The sequence below is a fragment of the Portunus trituberculatus genome, chromosome 42 (assembly GCF_017591435.1).
Source record: "Portunus trituberculatus isolate SZX2019 chromosome 42, ASM1759143v1, whole genome shotgun sequence".
In the NCBI taxonomy this organism is placed as follows: domain Eukaryota; kingdom Metazoa; phylum Arthropoda; class Malacostraca; order Decapoda; family Portunidae; genus Portunus; species Portunus trituberculatus.
Genome location: NC_059296.1, coordinates 20,002,975 through 20,012,974, shown reverse-complemented (window position 1 = coordinate 20,012,974; position 10,000 = coordinate 20,002,975). Strand labels below are relative to the sequence as shown.

Sequence of the window (10,000 nt, the reverse complement as noted above, 5' to 3'; positions counted from 1 at the left end):
GAGACAAGCCTCCCTGTCATTCTTTCCTCGTTCCACAGCTGTACAACTTCTTCAACGCGCTGCTGACACACATGGCCAACGGCAAGATGACGGAGGTAATGGAGGCCCTCTCGCCCCGCGCCTCGCCGACCACAGGTGTGTAATGGACGCGGAGAGAGATTGGGAAGAAGAGATGAGAGAGGGAGGTAATGGGGTGGGAAATTGAGGAAAGAAGGAAAAAAATAAGCAAGGAAATGATGGAGGCAGTCTGGTGAGGAATGTGGTATGGATCAAGATGGAGATGAGATACTACTGGCGAGAGATGAACGTGATGAAGAACAACAGGAGGTGGAATAAACTATGTGGAAAAACAAATAACATGGTGGTAATCTGAGAAGGAAAAATGGAGAATAAAATGTGGATGGAAAGGGAAAGTCAAGTTAACCCTTCCAAGTTCAGCAAAGTTCAAATATTCAGACGTCTTCAGTCATGTTGGCATTCAGTTCAGTGTCCCCCAAATGTCTCGTTTGTACCAGTCCTTTTTTGGGGCAGCTCGTCAACTAACTAATACACTGAAAAGTTTAAGATAATTCATTTGCAGTTCCTTAGTTATTTCGTGTTGCTTATCCACTGCACCGCTAGGAACCCTCGTCAATTTTCTCAAACATCTTACAACAACGCAAATAACTTAACCACTCCTCGTCGACTTAATACACTGAAAAGTTTAAGATAATTCACCTGCAGTTCCTTAGTTACTTCGTGTTGCTTATCCACTGCACTTCTAAGGACCCTTGTTTATATTCTCAAACACCAAACAACCACACCGATAATATACTAAATCCTGGAACTCATCAACTAACACACTGAAAAAAAAGTTTGGTATAATTCATCTGCAGTTCTTTAGTTACTTCGTGTTGTTTATCCGCTGCACTTCTATTGACCCTCATCAATTTTCTCAAACACTTAACGATCCCACTGATATAACTATCTCCTTCTCCTCGTCAACTATCTAATACCCTGAAAAGTTTGGCATAACTCATTTGCAGTTCTTTAGTTACTTCGTTAATATCCTCCAACACTCAACAACAACATTGATATAACTAACTACTGGACCTCATCAACTTATACACTGAAAAAAAGTTTAGGATAATTGATCTGCAGTTCCTCAGTTCGTGTTGTTTTCCACTGCATCTGTAAGAACCCTCGTTACTATTCTCAAACATCCATTAACCACACTGATATAACTAACTATCTCCTGGTTCTCATCAACTAACTAATACACTGAAAAGTTTAGGATAATTTATCTGCACTTCCTTAGTTACTTATTGTTGCTTTCCACTGCACCTCTAAGAACCTTTGTTAATATCCTCAAACACCTCACAACAACACTGATATAACTAACTCCTGGACCTCATCAACTAATACAATGAAGAGTTTGATATAATTGATCTGCAGTTCCTTAGTTACTTCGTGCTGCTTATCCATTGCACCTCTAAGAACCCTCGTTACTATTCTCAAACACTCAGCAACCACACTAATATAACTATCTCCTGGTTCTCGTCAACTATAACTACATAAAACACTGAAAACTTTAGGATACTTCATTTGCAGTTCCTTAGTTAGTGCTGCCTATCCACTGCACCTCTAAGAACCTTTGTTAATATTTTCAAACATCCATTAACCACACTGATACAACGAACACCACCCACCGCATCCCTCTACCCGCCAGACGACGACGAGGATGAGATTACTACCAAGAGACTACTGGAGGAGGCGTGGACGGAGGAGGTGCCGGTGGAGGGGAGCTACAAGGGCCCGCGCCTCACTACACCCCTCACCACAGACTCCATCCACCTGCTCATCGAGGCATTCAAGAAGAAGAAGGTAAGAAAGAGGAATAGATGGACACATTTTTACCCGCCACAGAAAACGGAGATACGCTTTTCTGTCACACTAGACAATCATGTTCTCAAATTGAAGTTACGTGGGTTTTCGGTTGTATTTTTTTTTTTAACTGTTCTAGAGGACAGATTAACAAGCTTTCGTTATTTGTTATAGGAGAAACAGGCTTGAAAACCCGCTAATCATCTTTGTGGCCTTCAAAAAGAGTCGTGGTGAGAGAGAGAGAGAGAGAGAGAGAGAGAGAGAGAGAGAGAGAGAGAGAGAGAGAGAGAGAGAGCAAAGCATTTCAGAATAAAGCCCTAAAACTACTACTTCAAAGTAACACCCACATTTCTTCTCTCCCGGCGCCCCAGCAGCAGACTCTCCACGCTCGCTACGTGTACCTGCTGTTGCGTGAGGGCGTGCGTGTGTTGCGGCAGCGAGCCACCATCATGCACGCCTCCACCGCCATCTCCGGCCAGATCACCGTCATTGGGGACCTGCACGGCAAACTGGACGACCTGCTAACCCTGTTGTACAAGGTGTGTGTGCCCCAACTGCCTGAGTTAGGTTAAGTTAGGTTAGGTTAAGGTTAGGGTTGGGTTAGGTTAGGTTAGTTTAGTGGGTTGGTGAATGACTGTCTAGGTTAATGATTGGGTTAGGTTGGGTCTGGATGAGTGGTTAGGTTACTTTAAAGGTCAGTGGGTGAGTGAGTGGCTTTCTAGAGTGGTAGCTGGGTTGGGTCATTAAGGTAGGTGGGTGGGGGAATGACTGTCCAGGATGACGGTTAGGTTGGGTTAGGTTAAGGCAAGTGGTGGATGCGTCTGGGATGATGGTTAGGCTAGGTTATGTGGGCTGGGTGAGTGACCGTCTGGGTTGGTGGTTAAGTTGTTGGGTGGTTACGTGGTTAGGTTGTTACTGGGTGTAAAAGCGAAGTAAGGATAGGGGCGAGTGATTAACATACTGACAAATTGAGTGAATAAGTGAATAAAAAGTGACTGACTGAGTGAATGAAAGAGTGAGTCAGTAAAACGGTGAAAAAAGCAGCATATTAAAGTATAGCTGACTGAATGAACGAATGAAACAATAAATAAATGAATGAATGAATGAGATAAATGATAATGAAGTCATTCAATCATTTAACCTCTGTATATTGTGATTTTCAGCTTCACTATACAAATACAATTATCATCTAACTAATACTATCTAACTATTAATTCCTCTCCCGCCCTCTCTCTCTCTCTCTCTCTCTGGTACCTCCTCAGAACGGCCTCCCCTCCACGGACAACCCTTACGTCTTCAATGGTGACTTCGTGGACCGGGGACGCAAATCAATAGAAGTCTTGCTCCTCCTCCTCGCACTCGTCATCGTTTTTCCCGCCGAAGTTTATCTGAACCGAGGCAACCACGAGGATATGGTAATGAACGCCAGGTGAGTGAAAGAAAACGAAAGCATGAGTGATAAAGTGACATAAGAAGGTGCTTTAGCGAATATCAGAGAAAGATAAAGGGTAGATAAGGGAGTAGTGAGGAGAAAAATGCAGGTTAGGTTAGGTTAGATAGTGAATAGGTGAAAAACGAAGGTATGAATGACATATACAATAAAAAAAAGGATGAGCAAGCGAATAGGAAAGAAAATAGAGAGTATATGAGAGTAGTGGAGAGAAAACAGCAAGGAATTATGAGGTTTAGTTTTATTAGGTTAAGTTAGGTTAGGGTAGGTTTAGATTAGGTTAGGTTACGTTACGTTAGATTACGTTACATTAGGTTACGTTACGTTAGGTTAGATGGTTACTGGGTAGGTGAGTGAATGAAAAACAAAGGTCCAAATGATATAGTACAGTAAAAAATGCGTTACAGTCCCAGGGAGAGAGAGAGAGAGAGAGAGAGAGAGAGAGAGAGAGAGAGAGAGAGAGAGAGAGAGAGAGAGAGTAGGAGACAGTAGGGGAGATGAAGCAGCAAGAATGTAAATGAGGAATTATGGGATGAGAGGAACGAGGATGTTAAGAGAATTACCTAATGAAAATGGACGGCGAGGCAAGACAAGAATGTGAGGGTGAGGGGAGGCAAGATGAAGCGCCCGAGGCGACGCTGGAAAACTGGCGGAGAGTGGAAGGTGAAAGGCGTGCAGTGTGAGGGAGGGGAGGGAAACGTGAGATCGAGAAACAGGAATTAAATTTAAAACGTAGAGGAGAATAATATCATCAGCCTTATAGATAATGAGAGAGAGAGAGAGAGAGAGAGAGAGAGAGAGAGAGAGAGAGAGAGAGAGAGAGTATACTATTAATAGAGGCGACAGAGAAGAGCACAATGAAGGTGAATAACAAGTTTTGAAGACCACTCGTGCAGTTCAGGTGGTGGAGATGCGGCAACAAAGTCTCAGTGACTAAGAGTGTGTGATCAGTGGAGAAATTACATATAAAACATCGGTGATCCTGTGTGTACTCATGAGTGCAGAGTGTAGAACACCATAAAGTATGGCAAAGCTTGGAAACAACGGGCCTAAGGTTGGTGACTCAAGTAAGTGTGTACGATAAGCATGGCATCCTTTTTTTTTTTTTTACCTCATCCGTCTCTTCATATTAGCTTGCATCTCACCGCTGCCACCAATATCATAATGATGTTGGAATATGTGACAAGTGTAAGCAACAGATCATATTTAGTAAGATATATTGCATGTGTATAACTCAACAGTAACGTGGAAGAGAAGTAGCCAGTCATGCTGTCCAGCTGCTCACAGTCCACCGATTGAGAGCAAGGTCAGGCAGGACTGACAAAAATAACCAGTGAACAAGAATATATGCCTCGTCACGCACCGTGCTGTTCTATATATCTAAAATAATAAGCGTATTAAAGTCAAGGTGAAGATTTCTTTCTATGAAACAATAAATAAATGTACTCACATACTTGACAGGTGCAGTAAGCCTCATGACACTCATGATTCCACGCCTCTCAATGTTCCCACTCTTCTCCAAGTCTAGACGCTCCTTCATCAGCATCTTCTTCCCTCAGGTACGGCTTCTGCAAGGAGGTCAGCAAGAAGTACAAGGTGAGCATGCGTGTAAGACTTGGTGTTATCAGCAGGTTTCTTATCATGTAACAAGATATCAAAGCCTTCTGGTACAGGGTTTCTACAGTGTGTGTGTGTGTGTGTGTGTGTGTGTGTGTGTGTGTGTGTGTGTGTGTGTGTGTGTGTGTGTGTGTGTGTTTTCAGAGGATCTCAATGAGAGTAATTATTCGTATAAACATACTATTATTGAGGTGTCATTGTCACTAACATATGTACATTCATTGATCCATACAATGAGTCTATTTATAATTACCAGTATCATCATCACTTTCCTATCAAGACTGTTAGTTATAATCATTGCCACCTGAATTACTATCATTCATTATCGTTACTATTATCATTTACGTAGATCACAGAGAACATTATTCTTATGTTTGTCAGTCTGTTACTTTTTGCACAAATAACGGTGATTTCATGGACAAAACTATTACAGTCTCTACAGAACTATTAATAATCAACTGAAAATACCTAATAATCTAAAAGAAATAACTAACAATTCATTGAACATGTAAACAGTAATATTCAGTGCAAAGCACGTCTGCAGTGAACATTAAAATGTTCCCAGGGTGCATGCTGCTCCTGCCTTCATGGTAGTTCAGGCTGTTGTCTTCTTGCTCCAAAGCGACATATTTTCCATGACCTGTAGGTTACTTTCACGTCATGCATTCATGTAACTGCAGCACATGAATGTATCGATATTTCTAACTTTATCAGTAGACTGACAAAGACACAGTACAGTTCAAAATATGGCAAGTCAAAATTATGTGAGGGTTGGCGTTGACATCATGGCTAGTCATCCCGATGGTCCTGCCAGGCATTAGCTATATTGACAACTCAAACTTCTTCGCCTTTAGTCTCTCCTCCAGGCCCTTGCCGACATCCATAAAACATCCACCTGCTCCTTGGACAGCTGAGGCATTAAACAAGTCATCACCCATCAGCTATCAGCCGGCGCTAGTAAACAAATTAATATCAACACACACAAACACCAACGCGCGGGACACCGCCATGATCAACACTGACCTGATTGCCCTGATGGAAAACGCGAACACGAGAAATGTTCCGACATATTCTCTGTTCAGCTAACGTTGGGAGGATCATGCATATGAAATCATTCATGTTAATTGTAAAACGGCGTAACATATGACAAGAAAATAATAAAAAAAAAGCAATAACTACCAGTAAAAGGAGAATGGGAGGTGTGAGGTTCACCAGTAGAGAGTGACAGGCTGGCACGGTGCTGAATGGCGCTCTCTCTCCATCAGACAGTACTTCCGCGAAGATTATCTTTAACATCAATTTTTAAAACTTTATAGAACCATTGTCTACAATCTTTTATAATCAATCACCAGCACTACCATGAACATCGAAACTACTACAACTATTACTACTTGAACTACTACTTCTACCACTACTACTTCACATGATGATGATGATGATGATGATGATGATGATGATGATGATGATGATGATGATGATGATGATGATGATGATGATGATAATAATAATAATAATAATAATAATAATAATAATAATGATAATAATAACAATAATACCATCACTGCTGTTGTTGCAGTAGTGCATGCAGTAAAGGTAAACAGACTGGTTGAGCTAATGTATAGTTAAGAGTTATTCAGAAAAGTGAAGAAAATACAGTACCCTATAATGTGGCTTATTATTCCCGCTAGAATCTGACATTACTTTATCACATCATTATGACTACTTTTATATCAACATTGTTTTTTGCTCGTCTCGCCCTAGTCCTTCCATTTGCGAGAATTTCCTTCATTCCTTCCGCTACGCTTTCGTCATCACGCACAGATAAGCTGCTTCACCGCCATCCCAGCATACTCATATTCGCATTACAAATTTGTCTTCCTCTTTCTCTGACCAGGCCCCGCACGGTCCTCGGATCCTGCGGCTGCTGGAGGAGGTGTACCGCTGGCTACCGCTCGCAACCGTCATCGACCACAAGGTGATGGTAGTGCACGGCGGCATCTCCCTCGACACGGACCTCAGATCACTCGCCACGGCAGACAGGAGCAAGGTGAATTAAGCTTCGTTGTTAATGGTATTTACACGTCAGATAATAGAAGGCAGTGCTGTGCAGGACAAGTATGGAATCTCTCAGCAGTATCATTCCCAGCACTCAGGTACCAGATACATCTAAGTTACAGCCAGTGACGTCCGTACTAACTGGTTTGCCTTCCTGGAGATTTGAAAAGACTGGTGAGTGAAGCAGTGGGCCCATCGGCGTATCCTGCTCAGAGTGACTGCTTCCCTCGGATGTCTCTGAACCCGAGCGGTCTAGACTGAAGAGTAATGTAGGAATAAGTGCTCATTCATGTATGTACAAGGCTCACCCTTGGGCACTATCAGGCCTTGATGTCGGGATTGCGTGAGGCTTGAACATACACGTGTGTGTGTGTGTGTGTGTGTGTGTGTGTGTGTGTGTGTGTGTGTGTGTGTTAATCTGTGTCTGACTGGCAGTACACCAGTGTGCTGAGGGCGCCGGCGGGCGGGTTGGCCGAGGACGAGTATTCCCTGGAAGAGGAGGTGGAGGGAGAGTCTGACGCCTGCAGAGAGGTGCGACTCCTCTCAGCCACCTACGAATGGAAACAGGTCAGTCCCGCAAACCTTACGCCCCTCCCTCACCCGCCACCACCTTGCACCCACCCTGACCCTTACACCCGTCACTCGCCACCACTTTGCATCCACCCTCATCTTACACCCGTCATCCATCCACCTACCACTCATCACTCACCTCACACCCGTCACTTGCCTCCACCTTCCACCCACCCTCACCTCACACCCGTCACCCGCCACTACCCTGCACCCACCCTCACCTCACACCCGTCACCCGCCACCACCCTGCACCTAGTTTCACACCAGTCAACCGTCACCCAGCACTCACCACTCACCTCACACCCGTCAACCATCACCCAGCACTCACCACTCACCTCACACCCATCACCCGTCACCCAACACCCACCACTCACCTTACACCCGTCACCCGTCACCCACCATGCACACACAGCACTCATTTCACACCTTACATCAACCTGCATCTATAATCCACCTCAAACACTTCACCCACCCACCAGTCCCCGTATATCACCCGTCAGCCTACAGTCAGCACACTCGTCACACAACACCTACCACTTGCCACAACAACATCCAGTCAAGCAGCCACAAACATGGAAACATCTGATGCCTTCACCTAAAGCTCTACAAAATCCAATCAGACAGGGAGTGGAACAATACGCTGCGTAGAAGTAACATGACGAAAGGAGCGAGAGAGAGAGAGAGAGAGAGAGAGAGAGAGAGAGAGAGAGAGAGAGAGAGAGAGAGAGAGAGAGAGAGAGAACGCCCCCAAGCAGAACACTACGTAGTATCAGCCAAAAGCAGTGACCACACTAGACACGAGTAAGATAGGAAAAAAAAATCTGAGCACACACAACCCTGAAGCATTTACGAGCAAGACTCAAAATCACCATCTTCAAGCTTATCACTGCATCACCTCTCCCTCTCTCTCTCTCTCTCTCTCTCTCTCTCTCTCTCTCTCTCTCTCTCCCTCTCTCTCATCATTTCTTCCATCCTCACCCTCTTATACACCCTCTCTTTTTTATCTCTTCCTCTTTGACTTCTCCTTCACCCTTTTTCTCCTCTCTCTCTCTCTCTCTCTCTCTCTCTCTCTCTCTCTCTCTCTCTCTCTCTCTCTCTCTCTCTCTCTCTCTCTCTCTCTCTCTCTCTCTCTCTCTTTATCCTTTACAAATCTAAACCTCTTTGAAATTATCGATACTCTTACAAACAGTTAAACTTTTAAAGGGTCAAATGGTTTACTTATACTTGTCTTTCTTTAATGTTCCTTTGTAGTGTCTTCGTCTCTCTCTCTCTCTCTCTCTCTCTCTCTCTCTCTCTCTCTCTCTCTCTCTCTAGTTTATTCTAGCAGGTAATGCATTTTTCTGAAGAGATTGCACTGATTATTTTTTTTCCTCCCTCTTTACTACACACACGTATTTTCTGGTACTAGATAACTTTTATTGTGTGTGGATAAGCTTAATAATTTTCTTGAATGTATCTTTTTATTGTTTTGCTATTGCCTGAAAAGTCTCAGTTCAATATAGGACAGCCTGAATGACTATCAATGTAATGTAGGTTGTATCCTTATTTCTTTACTTATAATACTTTTCAATATCTTTTTTATACTTATCTGTAGACTGTAGCAAGTTTAAATAATACTTAAGCCAAAAAAGATAAATTAATCTCTTATCTTCAATTTTCTGTATCTCTTTGTGCAAACTCTATGTATGTTTTCACCCTCGAGAAGTGGAATAAATGTTCTGAATTGACAACTTTTCCTCTTACAATTACCTTTACACTACAAAGTCTTTAAATATTACTTCAGTCGAAAAAAAAAAAGAAGTTATCTCGAATCTACTGTATCTCTCCTTGCAAACTAAATCTGTATGCTCTTCTGACTGTCATCGAAAAACAATTACAATACAACGGTTGATAATTGCTCTAAATATTATAAAAGTCTTATATCTTACAAAACAAAGCAAAAATGTATCCTTTATCCTCATTTTGCTGTATCTCTTCATATGAACAATAATGAATAGGGCCGCTGGGGTACAGTGGAACCATGCGTACTTTGGGGTCCGAGGGGTCTCCAAGCGGACGGGTTCGAATCCTGTCCACGGTCCGAGTGTAGGTTGGGCTTCCTCACTCGGGGCAACGGTTTCCTAGCGGGTGGGCTTTGAGATAGGAGGTACCCCACAAAGTATCCCCTTTAGCCCATAAATTCCCGTGAAAAGCCCACATGGTATATAAAAAATAATAATAATAATAATTCCAATGTAACCAAAAGACGACAATTGCAGTAAAACGATTGATTAATTCTTCAAAATCTTCTAAAATGTTCTCTCCCCCTTCAGGTGCTGGACTTGCTGTGGAGTGACCCGCATACCCACCCAGGCTGCAGACCCAACTCCTTCAGGGGCGGCGGCAGCTACTTCGGACCTGACGTGACCAAGGAATTCCTGGATAGACACGGCTTGGTCCTCCTCA

The 10,000-nt window shown here is 43.2% G+C and overlaps 1 protein-coding gene across 2 annotated transcripts in view; it reads left to right on the top strand.

The window, feature by feature from the left end:
* Positions 1 to 10,000, top strand: part of LOC123517720 (serine/threonine-protein phosphatase with EF-hands 2-like) — a 235,938-nt gene that overhangs the window by 215,735 nt on the left and 10,203 nt on the right. The window contains exons 4-11 of one of the 2 annotated variants that reach the window (XM_045278104.1): positions 39 to 135; positions 1,709 to 1,863; positions 2,238 to 2,402; positions 3,126 to 3,292; positions 4,873 to 4,909; positions 6,825 to 6,977; positions 7,421 to 7,552; positions 9,868 to 10,000. The exon at positions 9,868 to 10,000 is cut by the window's right edge and continues 53 nt beyond it. In XM_045278104.1, coding sequence (XP_045134039.1) covers positions 39 to 135; positions 1,709 to 1,863; positions 2,238 to 2,402; positions 3,126 to 3,292; positions 4,873 to 4,909; positions 6,825 to 6,977; positions 7,421 to 7,552; positions 9,868 to 10,000 — 1,039 coding nt within the window. Of the gene's footprint in view, positions 1 to 38; positions 136 to 1,708; positions 1,864 to 2,234; positions 2,403 to 3,125; positions 3,293 to 4,872; positions 4,910 to 6,824; positions 6,978 to 7,420; positions 7,553 to 9,867 lie in introns of both variants that reach the window. The other variant, XM_045278103.1, reaches the window with a different exon arrangement.